Below are 21,182 nucleotides of genomic sequence, written 5' to 3' on the forward strand. Positions count from 1 at the left end.
CATTTTAAATCATTGGGCAAAGAAATTTCAGTAATTCAGTAAATGATACAGGGACAAGTTATTGGGTCTTTGGAAAAAATAAACTTAGAGTTTTACCTCAGATGATGCAAAAGAAATTCTAAATGAATCAAAGCATTTGATAAAAGATATAAATTAAAAAGTTGTAGGTGAATAAATTTATGGTAAAGGTGGACTTTTTCTGAGCATAAAAACAAAGAAGTATCACCTCTATTGAGAATTTCCTTAATTTATCTCAGTGTTGTTCTTAATCACTGTCTGGTCTCAAATATTTAAATGTATTTCTGAAGCCTTTTTCTCCACCCCCTTCTAAGCAGTACTTTTGTATCAGGTCAAATGCTGACTTAGTGTACTTTCATTATTGGGATGTGTCAGTCTGGTAGATAATGCCAAATGAGCAGGTTAAAAGGACAAGAAATGAAGCCTTGTGTATAAATGAGCAGATTGAAATGTTGTTTCAAATTGGCCTTTTCCATTATATAATTTTTAAGTTCTGCATCGAATCTATTATTTGTTAGTATTCTTTAGCTTCCTCTGATTTAGTGGTTCTCACATAATTCTGTGGACGTGTATAGCCAGTGAAGAACTTGCTGAGAGCTTAGTGAAAGGAAAAAACAATGGGAATTGGAAGTAATGGCTTCTGCTTAGAGCCAATGATAGACTGTAAGCTTGAAGCACTGCAGAGGGTTTTGTACTTGAGAGTCTCAGCTACTTAAAATACATGGCTGGCTATAACCCAAAAGGTGATTTTCATAGGCTGTTACAAATATTTTCATAAGAACAGAGAGGAATATAATGAACTTGTATATGAACCTTTATCAACATTTTCTAAGTTTTATAGAATTTTTCCTAATTAAAACTGTTGGTTTTTCTTTTTTTTCTTTTTTTTTTTGATGGAAACTTAAAGAATGAACTTTGAGGCTTTATAGCAGATACTTTTCCAAGGTTTTATCCCATTCTTTCTGAGAGATGAGTGTTTTATTTGCCGTCCTCCTCAGGGAATACATTTATATTTGGACTATTCTTGTAGTGAAACTGATCGTGACAAAAACTAAAATATGGCTGGCAGGGGTTAGTGAGAGGAAGATGTTTAAATGCCCTAAACTTACCTTTCCTAGAGGATGGATCAGTGCTTAAAATTCATAGATCAGAAAGGTCGTAGCATACTTAGCTGGTTTTACTTTTCATTTTATACCTTCCTATACTATTGGAGCAGTTTTTCTAAAAACAATAGGTGTGTTACTTTAACCTTCTCACCTAAAGCGTCTGCCTGCAATGCGGGAGACCGGGGTTCGATCCCTGGGTCGGGGAGATCCCCTGGAGAAGGAAATGGCAACCCAGTCCGGTACTTTTGCCTGGAAAATCCCATGGACGGAGAAGCCTGGCGTGCTGCAGTCCATGGGGTTGCAGAGAGTCGGTTGGGACTGAGCAACTTCACTTTCATTTTCAAAAAAACAAAGACAAAAAAATAAGAAACAAAATCAGGTGGAATTCTACACTGAAAACTGAAGAAAGCTTGATTCTGGGAAGAAGAGTTGGTATAATTCTGCTTGTGCTTAATTTCAGACTTCAGATGAGGTTTAAGCCTCCTTGATTACTGAAACTTTAAAGAGTGAAGGGAAACAAGGTCACTCAGAAGATTTTGTGGACTGCCTTTACCAAGGAGTATTTGTGTGAAGGTTTTTGGATTCGGTAAAGTTAACTTGCTCTGTTTCTTTGTGCTTGTTCGTACTTACCTTCTCCCAGATTTGAAGCAAGAAAAGGTGTTTTTTTTTAATTTTTCTTGCATGATTCTCTATACTTCTTAAAAAATTGCTTTGATACAATAGCTACCATTCTAGCACAGACAGTCTTTACATTTCAAGCCATCTCTTAAGTATTTTACATGAATTGTTGAAGAAAATGAATCTGGAGAAGTGTAAGTCTCAGTTGCCCCCTGCTGGTCTAATGTAACCGAGGTGAAAAGCTGAAATGTGTGCCAGCATAGTAAAGAACTGGCAAGTGGTAGTTCACACAGTTCTCTCCTTTGTCCCTTCTTGAGCAGAAGGTTGTGTGTAGTTGAGTATTAGGGTCACATACTGTGAACTTTGTAATGTTCTTAGATCTCTATTATATTATGAGAGATGCTTTCTTAGGAAGTTTCAGTTATGATGCTCTTATCAGAGGGAAGCTTTGACACAGTCTGTGCCATTGTGGTTAGTGACTGTGGGTCACCTATGCTGGAGTGGCCTGCTCTGAATGTGAAGTGCTTGGCCTTGAGTGTGTGCATGCCGTTGCTTTAGTTGTGTCTGACGCTCTGCCACCCAATGGACTGTAGCCTTCCTGGCTCCTCTCTCCATGGGATACTGCAGGCAAAAGTACTGGAATGGGTTGTCATGCCCTCCTCCAAGGAATCTTCCCAACCCAGGGATCAAACCCATATTTCTTAAGTCTCATGCATTGGCAGGCGGTTCTTTACCGCTGCACCACCTGAGAAATCCTGATGCTGCCCCTGTTTTATGTGCCATGGGTATTATTGATATCTTAATCTTGAAGTCTCATAGCAGACTCTCTAATTTTCTGTTCTGGGAAAGATAACTGAGAGTCTCTGAGAGAAGGGAGACCTGGGCAGGAGAGGTGATTAGAAGAGATGAGAAAGGGACAGATGGTTAAATTTCACAAGACAAGAGGGATCAGCAGGAGCTTCACCTTTCACTCCCCTGACCTGTACTGGCATTTTCTGTACTCTGTTGGGCTTGGGGTTTCCTGACTCCTGTTGTGTGGAGGCTTCCCTGAGTGTAGTGGTCTAGGCATCTTGACAGGATAAGGTATACATAGTATTCTTTATTTACGGAGAAATATATTTGCAATGTGTTATGGGCCTCATAATAAAAGATTTGTTGCTGGGTCTGTTCTGTTTGAAAGTACCTGAATATAATTTGTATACTATACTATACTTAAACCACATCCCAGAGAAGTATTACCAGTGTCAATAAATTAATAGCAGGACGGATCATATTTTTCCTTTGGTCTCTTGCCCTGGATATATAGTGGTTTTTTTTTCCCTTCAAGGTATAGATTAACCGTTTAGTAGGGAAAAGCATAACATTTTATTGTTGTAAGTTATACATGTGACAGGAACAAAGAGTCATAATTCTTCTTGTTCCACGTTGAATTCCAGATGCAACAGATAAGTACCTACATGTGTCAGCCATTCAGAGAGGACCAGGATACAGTCTTGTCTACTAGAGTTTAGAGCCAGGTGGAAGATAATAGAGGATTACCTACTCACTTTGTATCTGTTAACAGAAGATAGCATCTGGACAGTGAAAGACTGATAATTTTAGTCTGATGGCTCAGGGGAACAAATCACTTTTTAGACATTTGAGATTGACCGAGAGAGTCTTTATTTGGTTTATGTTACTTTCATATCCTTTCATTGCTTTTGTTCTGGAGGTGGTGGTGGTGTGAAAGCAGCAGTATAGGACGCTTAGCACTCATGGGTAGATTGCGTGGTTGTCCCCAGGTGCTTGAGGGCTGGTGTCCACCCCTGTACCCTAAGGTAGACACCCTGATGAAAAACTTGCAGAATTGATTTCTGAGTTTTAGAAGTGACCTAGTTACTTAAGGTACTATTCAACTTCCTTCTCCTGCTTATTTAAGTAGTATTAGTTAATATTTATATGGCACTGTCTATATGTCAGGTACTTTTGTAAGTGCGTTACACATATTTAATCCTCATGTCTATGGTGTAAGTATTATTATTTTTTTTTGTAAATATGATTTTAATCCCTCTTTTATAGACAAAACCAAAGTTAACTGACTTGTCCAGGATAACACAGCAAAGAAGAGTTTGAGCTGGGTTTTAAACCCAAGAAGTTTGGCTCCAAAATCCATGCTCTTAACCAGTAAGCTATGCAACAAAAGAGTATGAGCAGTTTATAGCAAAATGAGGCTTTGTGGTGTTTGGAGGAGTGGGGGAGATGAAAAACACATCCGTTGTGTATAGGGTCATGCCACAGCTAGGTGGCATACGTGTCCCTTCAGTGTAAAAACATAATTGGCAGTGGAACTAGAACATATTGGTAGGAATCCCAGCTCCTACCTTCCTTGGAGTCTTCTGGTGGTTACAGAGTAGTGTTGCCTGTGGCTTTCACTGTCTAGTGCTTGGTTCTGCAGAGAAGATGGGATTGGCCTGGCCAAGTGCTGGGTGGAGAGTATGTTTTCAGCCCATTTCATCCAGTACTGTGACAAATGCTTTTGTTTTTTGTTTTCAGTATGATGGTTTGATTTAAGAAATGTTGATGGAAACAAATTTCAGATGCCAGTAATTTAAAAAAAAGGTTATTTAATAAAATTGTACTTGGGATTCCGCTTGTATGCAGCTGCCCTGAGTATTCCACTCTAGTGTGAGAGCGGTTGCTCTGTGCATTTTAGTCTGTTAAAACCATGGCATAGTTTTGACTTATGTTCATTTGTTTTATTCCTAGGAACCCTAAGGACTCTGCAATATGAATAATTCTCTGGAGAACACCATCTCCTTTGAAGAGTACATCCGAGTGAAGGCGCGGTCTGTCCCGCAACACAGGATGAAGGAATTTCTGGACTCGCTAGCCTCTAAGGGGCCAGAAGCCCTTCAGGAGTTCCAGCAGACGGCCACCACTACCATGGTGTACCAGCAGGGTGGGAACTGCATTTACACAGATAGCACCGAAGTGGCCGGGTCTTTGCTTGAACTTGCCTGTCCAGTCACCACGAGTGTTCAGCCTCAAACCCAGCCAGAACAGCAGATCCAGGTTCAACAGCCGCAGCAGGTTCAGGTAAAGGGGAAATCACTGTTGAGGTACATCCTGTTGGATAGAATCTGCAATTAGGGTTTTGGTTAGTAGAGCATCACATCTATATACAAATGTCAGCGGTTATTTTCACTAAGGAGAATATTCTATTTTTTGAAACATATTATTTTACACAAGGGCTTTCATCATTAACACTGAAAATATTTGTCACTTTTGTAAACTGAACTTGCCATTTGCTTTGGAGAATTGAGCAGTACAGAAACGAAGAGATCTTCTGGGACTGGATTTGGATGTGTCCCAACGGTATGTGACCAAAGCTTCCCTTCTTGTCTGTGTCACCCTGAGCAGATCAAGAATATAGGAGGGCTCATCTTAGCTCACTACTAAAAAGTAGGATATTTGAAACTATTTTTTAATGGAAAGGCTCTTATATTTTAGTGACCTTCATTTAGTTGTATAGTTCCGTGACTCAGGTCACCTGTAGATTTCTAGGCCTGCGTTTGATATAAGCCTCAAGAAATAATGCTAATTGATAATAAGCTTACTGAAGAAGGAGAAACTTAATACATTTGCTGAGAAGATACAAGTTGTCTACTTTAGGAAGTCCTTATGTGAACTGACTGAGTAACTAACACTTGCACATGTGCAACTGAAAGTCTCCTCCAGTTACAAATGCTGCTTTCTTGCTACTGTCTATTATGGTTGCGTATCACTTTGCCCTCGATGATTTTCACCAAGAGGATAGGAAAGGAAGTGGAACATGATGGAGAGGCCGAGTGTGAAGAGGTGTGTTTGGTAAGATAGAAGACTTTGCTCCTTAGCAATGTAAGAGGGTGTATTGGAAGGACATGAACTTTGGAGTTGCATTCCTGGGTTTAAATTTGACCTGATCTCTTATTTGTTGATATGATCTTAATCTTCTTAGTTCAAGTTTTTTCATGTGTTGGTAGGGATAATACAGTTAAGTGAGACTGCATGAGATAGCAGGAAAACATCTGGCACGTGGAGGGATGAAGTTGTTAATTCTGATCTTTATGGGAAAGGAAGGGTACAGGAAAAGTAAAATGAGAAGGTTGACTTTTCGGTTTAAGAAATTATTCTGTTATTTACAGCTTGGATCTTTTTCATAAGATTACAATAGTTTGGAATTTGACTTTAAAGTGCTTTTTGAGACTTTATATTCAAGATGTCTAATTGAGATCACCTATTAGCATCATCATTGTAACCCAAACCTCTTGTAAATGGATGAAGAAATACAATAATAAATCCATGAGATAGGTTCCAATATCATGGACTCAGATATTCCCATTCTTAGTGACTAAAAAGATACTTAAAAATTTTTTTTCTATCCGTGCTGGTAAAAAACAAATGCCATCAAAAATCCCACTAAAACTTAACCTTTAGAAATTGTGAGTCTCTATATTGTACACCTGTATTTTATAAAATTATATAGTAGCTATACTTCATTAAAAATAATAGGGAATGATTTTTTTAAAAAATCCACTAAATCTGAGAAATTGCCACAAGAGAGGAAGCAAACAGCATCAGGTGATAGAGGAATTCATGTAGGAGAGAAACTTTTACGAAAGATAGAGCAGTTCTTAGGGTCCCCTAATCTGAGAAGCTGGAACTTCGCCAAGGACTTCAAAGCACGTTTATGTGTCTGTATACATAATGAGTAGATACCAGGTATAGGATGAAAGTGGCTCTGCTAATCAGTGAGGAAAAGATATATTCCATTAGTAGAGTAAGGCATCTAGTGCTCTTTTGAAAATAGAGTTGGATAGCTTGCATAATACAAATTAGGTCCAGGTGGGTTAAAGAGTCAGATAAAAAGAAAGCAATGAAAAAAAAAGAGAAAGCAATGAATTATGAAAAGGCAGTATAGAAAGTTTTTGTGATTTTTAGGTTGTGAAAAGCTTTCCTAAGGAAGAAAGTAAACTCTAAAATAGCTTTTCTCAATCTTTTTTTACCTTGAAAGAATCTTTGAACTAATTCTCAGGTCTCAGGGAACTCCTGCATAAAAATTAATTGTATATGCAGCTCATGGAATGTTAGCTTGATCAGCAGTTGATATAATAATTGAGTAATAATTGTCAATGCTCTGTTGGTAAGAATCATTTTTTTTCTGTGTATCTACATTTTGGCCAACTTGTTATGCTACGTTTTATGTGTGGTTCCCTTTCTCACACATGTCATCAATTTTAATTCAAGTTATTTGTGTAGGTAGAGTAAACCTCATTTTTTCCTTTACAATTTTTTTTTTCTGCTTGAAATGTTTTTTGTTTTTGTTTTTTGCTTATTCAAGTAGCCCTAAAAATCTTTTTATAAATTGCTACTGTACAAGTTGCTGAGGTATGGTTTGTGGTATATGATATGTGCAATAGCAGTTTTCCCCCCGTATTTAAAATTAAAAATGACCTTTTAGGGAATTCCCTAGAGGTCCAGTGGTTAGGGACCCTGCACTTTCACTGCTGAGGGCCTGAGTTCAATCCCTGGTCAGGAAATTAAGATCCCACAAGCTATACAGTGGGAGCCAAAAAAACCCCTGAGTGTCTTAAATACAATAAAAACTTGCTTTTGGTTTTTTAAAAAAAACTAAACCAGATGATTTGCATAAAATATGACTAAAGATACTTTATGTAAGACTGTAAAAACATTTTCTTTCTGAGTGACAGCAGGCTCAAATATGGGCCTAGCAATTACAAAATTATTTTATATACATGTTGGTTTTTTGATCCCTTTTATAGGCTTATATATTCTTTCTTTAAAGTATATTTTTGAAACTAAAATTAGCACAGGAGACATAGGAAGGTTAACTCATCTTCCCATAGCTAGCAATTGCACTCAAGCTGTTTTAACTCAAGTCTGTGCTCCTAACTAGTGCTTCTACTACCTAAGAAGCATGCAAAATAGGAAAAAAGTAGTCTGTTAGAAATATGAACAAAGAGTATAAATAGGTAGTTCATGGAGGAAGAAATACAGATTGTACTAGTAAGCATGTGAAAAGACACTTCATGCTTCTGGAGAATGTGGAAGTGTAAGTTTTTAAAATGAAATGGATAGGAAAACATTTATAAAGAGTTTACCCAGGGCAGCAAGGGTATGAGAGGATAAATTAGTGGGATTTTCTTGAAAGTTAATTTGGCAATAGTTGTCAAATGTTTTAAGTATGCATACCTTTGGCCTTACATTTGTGTTCACAGATAAATGTGTGTGTAAGGCTATTCAGTCCTTTTGTTACTTATAGTAGTGACACTGGGAACAAGTCACTTTCAGTCAGGGAAATGGGAAATAATGATACATCTGTAGTATATCGTCCTGTGTAGCCAGAAGAATGAGGTGGATCTATGTATGTTGACAAAGTGGGATGTTGAACAGATTGTAGGGTGTTAAAAGCAGTTTTTATCACTGGCTTTTAACATATGTAGAATGTGGTGGTCCTTAAATAGTAGTAATGAAGCCTCAAAGAGGAATTCAAGGGGTAGGAGACTAAGAAGGAGTTCTTGAATTATTTTGATTAAACATGAACTTCTTTGTAATTTTTTTTAAAAAACGTGTTTCTTGGGTATATTTTGCTTTGAACTTGTGTAGGACAATGGTTTTTTAAACCTTTTCTTCTCTTTCCTAGACACTTCCATGTATTTGTGTTTATGCGTAAAGCCCTTTGCTAGATGCCTAGGGACAACATTGAACAAGATGAAGCTTCCTGACCTTGTGGAACATATATTATAGCTGGGAGGGGTAAGATGATACATAAGATTTTAAAAGATCTTGTTATATAGTGATAAATAAAAAAGAGAAAAACAGAGCGGATGCAGGTGGCCAGGGTAAGCCTTAACCTGGTGACATTTGAATTAAGACCAAAGAGAGTTGGTGAATGAGCCGTATGGTTATCTGAGGAAAGAGCATTCCAAATCAGAAAGTGCTAAGGTTGGAGCCTGCTTGTTTGAAAAGACGGCAAATGGCTGTGTAACTAGAGTGCAGTGAGTGAAAGGATGAGACTAGAGAGGTGACGTGTTCACTGAAAGTCGGAGCTGAACCTCTCAGTTCAAGTGTTAAAAGACTCTTTGCCCCATAATATTGTGTCTCAACCTAACCCTTTTGATAAGAATGTAAAATTATGCCTATATTAACATCATTTGAAATTTCAAAACAATTTATTGCCTTGAGGACAGAGGCAGTTTTCTAGATTACCTTAAAAAAAAAAGTGATAAAATTAGATTGCTTTTTTAAAACCATCTGTCACCATCCCAGAGAGTTTGTTCTGCCCCCATAAATTTCTCATCTTTCCAGCCTAGAAGCAGCCACATAATATTTGACAAAGTAATTATATCCCTAGAATAGTTCTAGTGAATTGATGGGAGACAAAGGAATATGTCAGAGGTTAATTAGAGTAACTGTCAGAAAAAAACTCACTGTGTACATTTAGTCTCTGCTTCTACCACACTCAACATTTTTGGCCCCCAAATGTGTGTGTGTTTTTTTCCTCAACGACCAGTTCTCCACACCAGCCCGTTTGCGTATAATTCAGTTCAGTTCTGACACTCTTTGTTTGGATTTGGTGTCAGATCCTCACAAGTTCAGGGGTTAGTTTCACACAAGTGCCCCCGCCCACTTCAGAGCTGCCAGTCCCGGATTATCTCAGCTGTACTTCTGACTAACTGGCTATAAATTGTGGTTCTTACTATCCCTCCTTGGGTTTGATGATTTGCTGGAACAGCTCACAGAAGTCAGGGAAACACATTTACCAGTTTCTTATATAATTAAGGAAATGATAAAGGATACGGATGAACAGCCAGATAAAGATACACGTAGGACAAGGTCCTGAAGGGTTGTGAACACAGGTGCTTCTTTTGTTATGGAATTGGGGTGTACCACCCTCTCGGCACATGGATGTATTCACCAACCCAGGAGCTCCCTAAACCTCTTACTTTGGGGATTTTTATGAAGGCTACATCATGTAGGTATGATCAATTAGTAACTCAGTTTCTAGTCCCTCTTCCCTTTCCAGAGATTGAGGGGTGGGGCAGAAAGTATCAAGTTTCTAGTCATAGCTTGGTCTTTGAGGTGATGAGCCCTCATCCAGGAACCCACTGAGAGTCACCTCTTTAGAACATAATATGGTCCTAGCATTTATATTATCACTTCGGGAGTTACAAAGGTCTTAGGAGCTCTGACGAGGGATCAGAGAAAAGACCAAAAGTTGTTATTTCTCATTATATCAAGTAGCATATGTTTATTTAAGACAAGAGAGGTACTATCTTAAGGCAAAAGGTAGAGCTCTCATGTAAATACCTTAACAGTTTCTACAATACTAGGAAAGGTTTAAGTTTCCTGTTCTGGATAGGTCTGCCTGAGCTAGGTGAAAATGGTTCATTTGGAACTTTACGTTCAAATGCCCTCTTGACTTGGGTACTTCCTGAAGTGTCCACATGGAATTAAATCTGTGTGCCAGAGAGAAGACCCTCTGGTGTATTCTAGGAGTCTGATTCTACTTAGCACCCACAGAATTGCTTGTTTCTTCCCTGCACTTCTCCAGGGCAGGAACTGAGGCTTCAGATAAGGCTGGTTCAGTCTGGTCCTACTCAATGAAGGATGCTTTGAGGAAGGGGATTTCTCAGCACTTGACTCTCTTGTTAAAAGTAAAGATCTCAAGGTTCATAGATCAAAGTGCAGCTCTTCCTCATTTGTCATCCCAACTTCTATCCCTCTTCCTCTTTTGCTGTTGCACATTCCCTCTGTGCTGGTATAGTCAGTCCCTAACCCCTCACCACCATGTAGAGTTGCTGAGAGTGAGGAAGAAGGTAATTAGAGCCAGGCTTGGCTCTTAGACAAACATGAGTTTGATCCTCCTCTGATGCTTTAGATATGTGGTCACAGGCAGGTAATTTGAGTCTCTCTGAGTCTGTTTCTTTATCTACATAATGGAAATAAAATAATTTATGTTGTAGTTATTTTAAGGATTACATAAAATGCTACGTCTTAAGTACACTGCCTGGCACATAGTAAGCCTACAATAAATAAATCATAGCTACTGTTGTTTTTTCTTCCTCCTCTCCTCCTCATTAGTTCCATTCCTACCTAGGGCCCTAGTTGCTTTTCAGACATTTGAAAAGTATCCAGACAATATTTATAGCAAGTATTCCTGCTGTATTGGCCGTTTGCCATTTTTTTTTAAAAGACATAAAATATTACAGGTGCAGTTCAGATCTCTAGTACTGCTCTGCACATCTTCCTCTTCTAAGGTGAATACTGTTTTAAAGTTTCCAACTTGTTATATTTTCTGTATCCTTCTGAGTTTTGACTTTTAGTTACAAGTATCATGCAGTACTCCCCACCTCCTTCCTGCTAGTTCACTCAGAAGAATTGGCTGAAGGGCAGTAGTTAGCTCAGGGCATTCACAGGAGGGTCAGAGCATGGGTTTTGGAAAGGACTCGGGTCACACTGCTGGCTGGCTTTGCCAGACGTGCAGCCACACCCTTGGGCACAGGTCCTTGTCCCCTGCGGTCTCTCACGGGGAGCTATGCCAGCCTGTTCCATTTCTGCCACAGTCCTCTGCTCTCACCAGAAAATGGAGGTTGTGGTTCCTGCTGCCTCATGTTGCTCCTTTCTGAGTCCAGATTTCATGCAGTGTCTAAATTGGGAAGTCTTGGTCACAGGCCTGCACTGTAGCTGCAGAAGTTGGAAGAGTGATTCCAGCTTCTGCCTGGGGGAGGCAGAAGTCAGAATGTGTATTCTGCAGCCAAAAATAGGACTAAAATCACTCCTCTCTCACTGGCACTTCATGAGCTGATTGAGATCCTGATCATCACTTCAGATTGGTGGACCGTTTATTGCTGCCTTTTCTGGCCCTTCATGTCCAGTCTTTTCTTTTTTAATTTTATTGAAGTATAGTTGATTAATGATATGTTAATTTTTGTTATATAGCAGAGTGACGCAGTTACACACACATATATATGTATTTTTTTTTCTTTTCCATTATGGTTTATCACAGGACATTGAATATAATTCCTGTGTGCTATCCTGTAGCACCTTGTTTATCCATCCTGTATATAATAGTTTACATCTTGCTAATTCCAAACTCCCTCTTCCACCCCTCCTCCCCCTTGGCAACCACAAGTCTGTTCTTTATATCTGTGAGTCTGTTTCTGTTTTGAAGATAAGTTCATTTGTGTCATATATTTAGATTCCACATAGAAGTGATATATATGATATATGTCTTTCTCTAACTTACTTCACTTAATATGGTAATCTCCATGTCCATCCATGTTACTGCAAATGGCATTATTTCATTCTTTATAATGACTAATACTGGTGTGTGTGTATTTATTTATATATATATAAATATATATATCGCACTTTTGTCCATTTATCTGTCAGTGAACATGTTCAGCCTTTTACCCGTGTTTAAATCTCTTCCCTCACCATATCTATATTCATTTGTATAATAAGAGTTTGATAAATGTTTGATACTTGGATAAAGATTTTTACCACTTTCAGAAGAGCATTTTTTTGAACAGTGAAGTTCTGCCAAGGATTTGCAGACTAGTTGTTAAGAGGCGCAGGTGTATTTGGATCCCAGGTGCTGTGATTCCTCACTTAGTGGGATCTTCTGGCACACTGAGCACTGTCCCCCTGAGTCCCCCTCAGTGAGACTCGGAGGATGGAACTGAATGTAAGTCACATTTGTTATCCTGAAAGTGTGTGTGTGTGTGTGTGTGTGTGTGTGTGTGTGTGTGTGTGTGTGTGTGTGTGTGTGTGTGTGTGTGTGTGTGTGTTGCTCAGTTGTTTCTGACTCTTTTGCAACCCCATGGACTGTAGCACACTGAGCACTGTCCCCCTGAGTCGGAGGATGGAACTGAATGTAAGTCACATTTGTTATCCTGAAAGTGTGTGTGTGTGTGTGTGTGTGTGTGTGTGTGTGTGTGTGTGTGTGTGTGTTGCTCAGTTGTTTCTGACTCTTTTGCAACCCCATGGACTGTAGCACACTGAGCACTGTCCCCCTGAGTCCCCCTCAGTGAGACTCGGAGGATGGAACTGAATGTAAGTCACATTTGTTATCCTGAAAGTGTGTGTGTGTGTGTGTGTGTGTGTGTGTGTGTGTGTGTGTGTGTGTGTGTGTGTGTGTGTGTGTGTGTGTGTTGCTCAGTTGTTTCTGACTCTTTTGCAACCCCCTGAATGTAAGTCACATTTGTTATCCTGAAAGTGTGTGTGTGTGTGTGTGTGTGTGTGTGTGTGTGTGTGTGTGTTGCTCAGTTGTTTCTGACTCTTTTGCAACCCCATGGACTGTAGCCAGGCTCGGAGGATGGAACTGAATGTAAGTCACATTTGTTATCCTGAAAGTGTGTGTGTGTGTGTGTGTGTGTGTGTGTGTGTGTGTGTGTGTGTGTGTGTGTGTGTGTGTGTGTGTGTGTGTGTGTGTGTGTGTGTGTGTCACATTTGTTATCCTGAAAGTGTGTGTGTGTGTGTGTGTGTGTGTGTGTGTGTGTTGCTCAGTTGTTTCTGACTCTTTTGCAACCCCATGGACTGTAGCCAGGCTCGTCTGTCCATGGAATTCTCTAGGCAAGTATACTGAAGTGGGTTGCCATTTCCTTCTCCAAAATTTTTAGTAGCCTCTTTTATACAAGAAGGGAAAGATGTATATCAACTATATATCAAGAAAAAATTTTTAAATGGAAAAAGAGGGAAGGAGGAGGTGAAATTGACCTTTTAAAATCACATTTAAAAATATAAAATCACATTTTATTTAAACTAATATGTTATTTCAGCATTACTCAAGTTGCATATTGTTGATGAATTATTTTACCATTTTTTGGCACAAATCTTTGAAATCGCTTTGTGTTTTGAACTTGTGACCACTTTGTAATATGGACTAACTACATTTTAAGTGATTGCTAAAAATGTGTAACAAATGCAGCTTTAGGGAAATATGAGAGAAGAATTGTTTATTCTTTTTCTTGTGGAAATAAAGTAATTTTTAAAATTGTTTACGAGATGGAATTCTGAAATTGACCCAGCCCACTCAGATGGTTTATTCTTATATACGTAAAATACTGGCTTTATACTCAAAGTAGCCAAAAACAGAACAGAACAAAAAATATTCAAAAATGGTGTTAGATAATGTACTGTTTTTAGCGTCAGTGATTGGAAGAAAAGATTCCTAAGTGGGGTAATACATGTATTACTTCATGGTTTCTCACTGCTTTTTAGTTGGAGTACTTAGTCCTTATGTTGTGTTGAGCTCTGTATTACTTAGGTTCTGAATGACACTGAGGAAAAGGAAACAGATGATCATCTGCAAATAGGTTAAGAACCTAAACAAGTGAGGTCCAATAAAACTTTTACACTATTGGTTATCAAACTTCAGGGTACGTTAGAATCACCTGGAGGGTTTCTTAAAACAGAAATGGCCATCCTTCTCCCACTTCTAATTCAGCTGGTCTGGGGTCACTGCTGAGAATTTATATCTCCCCGCCTCCCAGTTTTATTGAGATATAGTTGACATACAGCATTGTATAAGTTTAAGGTGTACAGCTCAATTACTTCATTTACATATATTGTGAAATGGTAACCACAATAAGTTTAGTTAACATCCATCATCTCATATACAGAATAAGAAAGAAACATTTTTTCCTTTGCAGTGAGAACTTAGGATTTACTCTCTTAACTTTCACGTTCACTATCCAGAAGTGTTAGCTATAGTTATGTAGTATGTTATATCCCTAGTACAGAATTTCTCTGGTGTGGACTCTGTACTTCCAATTCAGGGTGCCTGGGTTCCATCCCTGGTCAGGGAACTAATCCCGAATGCCGAAACTAAGACTTGATATAGCCAAATAGATAAATAAATCCCTAGTACTTAGTTATCTAGGAAGTTTGTACCTTTTGACCACCTTCATTCAATTCCTGTTGTCTTTGCCCCTGCCTCAGTAGCCATAAATCTGATCTGTTTTTCTGAGTTTGGTTGGGGTTTTTTTTTTTTTTTTAGGTTTTTAATATATAAATGAGATCATGTGGTATTTGTCTTTCTCTCTCTGATTTATTTCACTTAGCATAATGCCCTCACCATTCATCCATGTTGTCACAGATGACAGCATTTCCCCCGTTTTTATGGCTGAATAATAGTCATTGTATTGATGGACACTTAAGATTGTCTTCATGTCTTGGCCATTGTAAATAATGCTGCTGTGAATTTGGGAATGCAGATAGGTCTCCAGCAATTTTTTCATTTCCAGAAAATGTGCATCTTTAACATATTACAGGTTGGTGCTGATGCTGCTAATCTGAAGACCACATTCAAACATACCTGAAAAGCTTAATATACTCAATCAAAAAAAGAATCTAGGAAAGAAGTCATGAGATGTTGATGTCTGGCAGAAACCAACAAAATTCTATAAAGCAATTATCCTTCAATTAAAAAGTAAATTAATTTTTTAAAGTCATGAGAATAAAAGAAACAGAACCAGCTTAGAATTGAAATCTAAATCTTAAGTCTGTACAGAAAACCTAGAATGCAGTCTGTCTAGGTTGAAATAGGAAGTCAGAATGCTCAAGAAAGTAATTAGCGTTGTACATACTATGTCATCAAAAGCCCAGATGGATGATAAAGTGTATCTCTTGTGATCAACAGGGGGGAAGAAGAGCAATTGAAAAAGTCTGGGAAAGGTGGTGGGGGTTGCTGAATGAGAAGTACAGATTCCAGTATGAAGGGAACTGAAATATAGTGTGATTTATGAGGGATTGATAGAAGGTAAGAGACAGTGCTTTCTAAAACAATAAAACCAAATTCACTTTCTCCAGAAATGTCCTCCCCCATCAATACATCACTTTCCTAGTACATGCATATCTTTGGGATTGTCTTTTTTCTTTTTGTGTTTCTTTAGAATCACTTCAAATCTAGGCTTAAGTTTCAAACTGCTTTTTTTTTCTGTTTAATTTTTTGTTAAGGTATCAGTCTGTCAGTTTGTTTTCTGAGACAGTTTACCTACCTTGATCAGTTAATAAAGACAGTATCAACCTCTGAATGTCTGAGATTTTTGTCTTTTTTTTTTTTTTTTAAGAGGAATCTTGTCAGAGCTTCTTAGTGAAGAAATACTCAAAGTTCAGCTATTCCTTCAGTTCACTTTTAATTTCATTTCCTCATAAGTTCAAGTAAAGTTTAAATAACTTTTTTTACTTCACTGAGTTTACAGATTTTCACTGTGAATTTCAGTTGCTCAGTTGTGCCTGACTCTTTGCGACCCCACGGACTGCAGCACTCCAGGCTTCCCTGTCCATCGCCAACTCCCGGAGTTTACTCAAACTCATTGAGTCGGTGATGCCATCCAGCCATCTCATCCTCTGTCGTCCCCTTCTCCTCCCACCTTCAATCTTTCCCAGCATCAGGGTCTTTTCCAATGAGTCATCTCTTCATATCAGGTGGCCAAAGTATTCGAGTTTCAGCTTCAGCATCAGTCCTTCCAATGAATATTCAGGACTGATTTCCTTTAGGATGGACTGGTTGGATCTCCTTGTAGTCTAAGGGACTCTCAAGAGTCTTCTCCAACACCACAGTTCAAAAGCATCAATTCTTCGGCACTCAGCTTTCTTTATAGTTCTACTCTCACATCCATACATGACCACTGGAAAAACCATAGCTTTGACTAGACGGACCTTTGTTGGCAAAATAATGTCTCTGCTTTTTAACATGCTGTCTAGGTTGGTCATAACTTTACTTCCAAGGAGCAAGCGTCTTTTAATTTCATAGCTGCAGTCACCATCTGCAGTGATTTTGCAGTGACTCTGTAGTAATTACCTAATCAGATAAAAAGTTATGTTTTTATATAAATAAAGATTTGAAAGGTATTACAAGTAATATTTAATTTTTTTTATTGACATGCTTTTTAATGGGTAAAGGTTATAAACATATAATTGATACCCTATACAATATGTTGATAATGATAAGGAAATGTCAGAAAGTGCTTTAACTTTTACTCTTTTAATTTTAAATTCTAACTACTTAGGATATAAAGTAGCATCAGATTATTTTTACCTGTTTGTTCTGATTTGAGTAAATGCCTCATTTGGGTAAATGTCTTCAGTTCTGATTCCTTAGAATTTTGCTAACTTGTTTCTGTTGGAAGGTTGAATATTGATAAATGCTTTCTAAGAAAAGTCATTGTAAAGAGATAGAGTAAAATCATTAAGAATATGAACTACAATTCAATGATAATAACCAGATTTTTGAACTTTTGTTTCTAAGCCAGTAATAATGTAGTTAAAAAACATACTGTGTATTTACCTCTACAAAAGTAATTCTTAAAGGGTAGTTCAGGGATTGGTAGTTCCTAGCACTCTGAAATTTTAATTGCTCTTATAGTGTTATGAGTGATTCCTTAAAGTTAAAGCTGTTATTATTGTAATATGAAGATGTTTATTTGCCTTTTTCACTCTCTCTCATGAGTGTACAGTGGGGCTTTGCAGAGACCATATGTGATGTGTGCACAACAGACTGCAAAAGCAAGTACAAAGAATCCAGCTGTCTTCAATTAAGTCAGCCATTAAAGAGATTTGCAAAGATGTAAAATTTTATGCAACTCTTACTATAAATGTTTTGGCAAATGAAGTTATTCTTCATAAGAATTTATTATTTATGTTGACGTTTATGTTGGTTTATATGGTAATTTTTAATGAATTAATATTTTTCTAAGTTTCCTAGTTTTAATTTCTAATGTAGTAAATATTGCTATCTATACAAAAGCTCTTCTGAGTCCTCAGTCATTTTTTAAAAGAGTCCTGAGAACAGAAAAAAAAAAGCAGCTCTTTAGTAGTTGGCTTCATACTTTCCTTTATATCCTTGGTGTAAAGCACTGATTCTCAAACTTGAACATGCATCAGATTGCTGATCCCATTCCCTAGGGTTTCTGTTTCAGTTGTTCCACCTAAAAGTTTGTATTTCTGACAAGTTGCATGGGTGATGATGATGTTGACCTGGAAACTACATTTTGAGACTCACTGGTGTAAAGAAATACTGCCTATGAGGAAGAAAACCAACTTTTTGAACACCTACTACATGTCAATAAACATTGCATGCTCATGACCGGTCTGTAAGGAGGTAAGCAGGTAGGCCCTTTTTATTGTGTCTTAGGAAACAGAAGCTTCAAGGACTCGTAGCCAGGAAAGTACAGCAGCAATTCAAGTCAGCTCTCAAGGTCTATGCTGTTTATATAACCTCCTCCTTGCCTATGATTTTTTTTTTAATTAGTCATGGCTTTCTTGATATATAATTCTCATATTGATTCACTCATTTCCATGTAAAGTGTACAGCTTCATAGTTTTTAGTCTATTCACAGAGTTGTACAACCATTATCACATCAAGTTTAGAACAGTCCCATCACCCCAGAAAGAAAGCTTGTAGCTTTAGCCATTACTTCTATTTCCCCCAATCCCTATCTCTTGGACAAGCACTAATCTACTTTATTTCTGTAGATTTGCCTGTTTTCGACATTCATATAAATGGAATTATACAATATGTAGTCTTTTGTGATTAACTTCATTTGGCATAATGTTTTCAGGGTTCATCTGTGTTGTAGTTTTTTATCAAAATTTTATTTTTTTCTTACTAGACAATAGTCTATTGTATGGAAGTACTGCATTTTATTTATCTATCAGTTGATGGGTATTTGGGTTGATTCCACTTTTTACTTACTATAAATAATGCTGTTATTAACATTTATGTCCCAGTTTTTTGTGAATATAGTTTTTATTTCTCTTGAGTGTGTACCTAGGAATGCAACTGCTGGGTCATACGGTTTGTTTTTCATATCTCTGTCATATGCTATGTTTAACTTTTTTATGATCTGCCAGACTTTTTTTCCAAAGCAGCTATATCAATTTTACATTCCCACCAGCAGTGCATGAAAATTCCAATTTTTTTTTTTTTTTGTATATGTGCCTATAGTATCTTTTATCCTTTAAAAAACTGTGTGGTTTTTTTTTTTTTTAATTTTATTTTTTGACCATGCCACACAGCATCTGGGATCCTAGTTCCTAGACCAGGAATGGAACCCATGCTTGCTTCATTGAAAGTCTTGACCACTGAACTGCCAGGGAAACCCCTGTTATCTGTTTTTTATTATAGTCGTCTTAGTGGCTTTAAATGGTATCTTCCTTTGCTTTGCATTTCCCTGACAGTTAATGATGTTGAGCAACTTTTCATGTGCTTGCCAGCCATTTGCTTATCTTTTTGGGAGAATTGTCTGTTCAGATCGTCTCCCATTTTATGTGTATGATGTGAGAAAGAGGTCCAACTTCATTCTTTTTATGTGATGTATACAATCACTGATCTACCTTCTTATTTTCTACCTTCCTAATTCCTACATGCATTCAGAATAATTTAGATAAGTGTCTGATGGAAAAATACTGTCTGTTTTAAAATTGCATACTGTGTGTAGCATCCTTTCATGCTGTTCTTTTTGCTGAAGTACAGCAGTAAGACATGAGCTGCATTATCATCAGAAATGTGTGGTCTGGGATATAGTCACCTTAGTTAGATTAAGTTATCAGGAATCGAGTGACTTCTCCTATAAAATAAAGATATCATAAATAAGCACTCTAAAGAATCATTCATCTGTGCCTGCCTTTTAGCAGCAAAATTGGAGATGTCTCCTAAAGGGATTTCAAGCATTTTGTGTCTACTGTGTTTTGTCTGTGTTGGGAGTAGTTTTGATCCTGAGTTGGGAATTGAATGCCTGTGGAATGTATTTGTCTTTCTGACCCTTTAGAACAATGTCCCCACACTTTCGATCACTAACCACATGGATAAACTATTTTTTGAATATATACCTAAGTATATATTTATACATTGTATACTTGTACTACTATATGAGTATGCAAAGACAAAAGGGGTGACTTTTAAAAAGAAGGTAAGAAATGAGCAAAAGTTGTGATATTTCTCATGTGATAGTCTTGCGTGCGCTCAGGTGGCTGTGTGTTGCTCTGAACACAGCATGTTCAGAGATTACGGCTTCCTCAGAAGGCTGGGGTGTGGCAGCCCCTCCTCCTCACAGTACACAGGGCTCCTGCCTGAGATCTCTGCCCCTCGGGACTGGGTTCTCCGTGTTGTCTAGTTCACTCACTGCTGCATCTTGTTGCTGCAGGTACAGGTACAGGTACAGCAGTCTCCGCAGCAGGTCTCGGCTCAGCAGCTCTCCCCGCAGCTCACCGTTCACCAGCCTGCTGAGCAGCCCATCCACGTCCAGGTGCAGATCCAAGGCCAAGCAGCACAGCCGGCGGCCCCCTCCATCCAGACCCCAGCTCTGCAGAGCCCCAGCCCTTCGCAGCTGCAGGCGGCCCAGATCCAGGTGCAGCACATGCAGGCGGCCCAGCAGATCCAGGCTCCAGAGATCCCGGAGGAGCACATCCCGCACCAGCAGATCCAGGCTCAGCTGGTGGCTGGCCAGTCTCTTGCTGGGGGTCAGCAGATACAAATCCAGACTGTGGGTGCCCTTTCCCCACCGCCGTCTCAGCAGGGCTCACCTCGGGAAGGGGAGCGGCGGGTTGGCACAGCCAGTGTCCTCCAACCAGTGAAGAAGCGCAAAGTGGACATGCCCATCACTGTGTCCTACGCCATCTCAGGGCAACCGGTGGCTACCGTACTGGCCATTCCACAGGGCCAGCAGCAGAGTTACGTGTCTTTGAGGCCCGACTTACTGACGGTAGACAGTGCCCACCTGTACAGTGCCACTGGGACCATTACTAGCCCTACAGGAGAAACTTGGACCATACCTGTTTACTCTGCCCAGCCCCGGGGGGACCCTCAGCAGCAGAGCATTACCCACATTGCCATTCCCCAGGAAGCCTACAATGCAGTTCACGTCAGTGGCTCACCCACAGCCCTGGCAGCTGTGAAGCTGGAGGATGACAAGGAGAAGATGGTGGGCACCACGTCTGTAGTGAAAAACTCCCATGAAGAGGTAGTGCAGACCCTTGCAAATTCTCTCTTTCCAGCACAGTTCATGAATGGCAACATCCACATTCCAGTGGCTGTGCAGGCCGTGGCAGGCACATATCAGAATACAGCTCAGACTGTCCATATATGGGACCCCCAGCAGCAGCCACAGCAACAGACCCCCCAGGAACAGACGCCGCCACCGCCTCAGCAGCAGCAGCAGCAGCAGCTCCAGGTTACTTGTTCAGTAAGTGAGACTTGTCTGTAGGGCAGCCTGCCTCCCTGGGGCCCAGTGCCACACCAAACGTGCCTGGCAACCTCTGGCTTGTTTACTAGAGTGATGTTGGCCTTGCAGTAGTAATATAGTATTTAGTGTTTTAATTTGGATTGGGGACAGGGAACAGGGGTTAAGCTATGGAATAGGCAGGCATTCAGCCTGGTGTCTGGAGGTAAATGAC

At 39.0% G+C, this 21,182-nt stretch overlaps 1 protein-coding gene across 3 annotated transcripts in view; it reads left to right on the top strand.

The window, feature by feature from the left end:
- QRICH1 (glutamine rich 1) overlaps positions 1-21,182 on the top strand; it is a 41,967-nt gene that overhangs the window by 5,047 nt on the left and 15,738 nt on the right. For all 3 annotated transcript variants that reach the window (XM_065933737.1, XM_065933736.1, XM_065933738.1), the window contains 2 exons: positions 4,488-4,817; positions 19,934-20,971. In XM_065933737.1, the coding sequence (XP_065789809.1) occupies positions 4,509-4,817; positions 19,934-20,971 (1,347 nt within the window). In that variant the 5' untranslated portion in view covers positions 4,488-4,508. The remainder of the gene's footprint in view (positions 1-4,487; positions 4,818-19,933; positions 20,972-21,182) is intronic.

This window comes from Muntiacus reevesi, chromosome 4 (genome assembly GCF_963930625.1).
Source record: "Muntiacus reevesi chromosome 4, mMunRee1.1, whole genome shotgun sequence".
Taxonomy (NCBI): domain Eukaryota; kingdom Metazoa; phylum Chordata; class Mammalia; order Artiodactyla; family Cervidae; genus Muntiacus; species Muntiacus reevesi.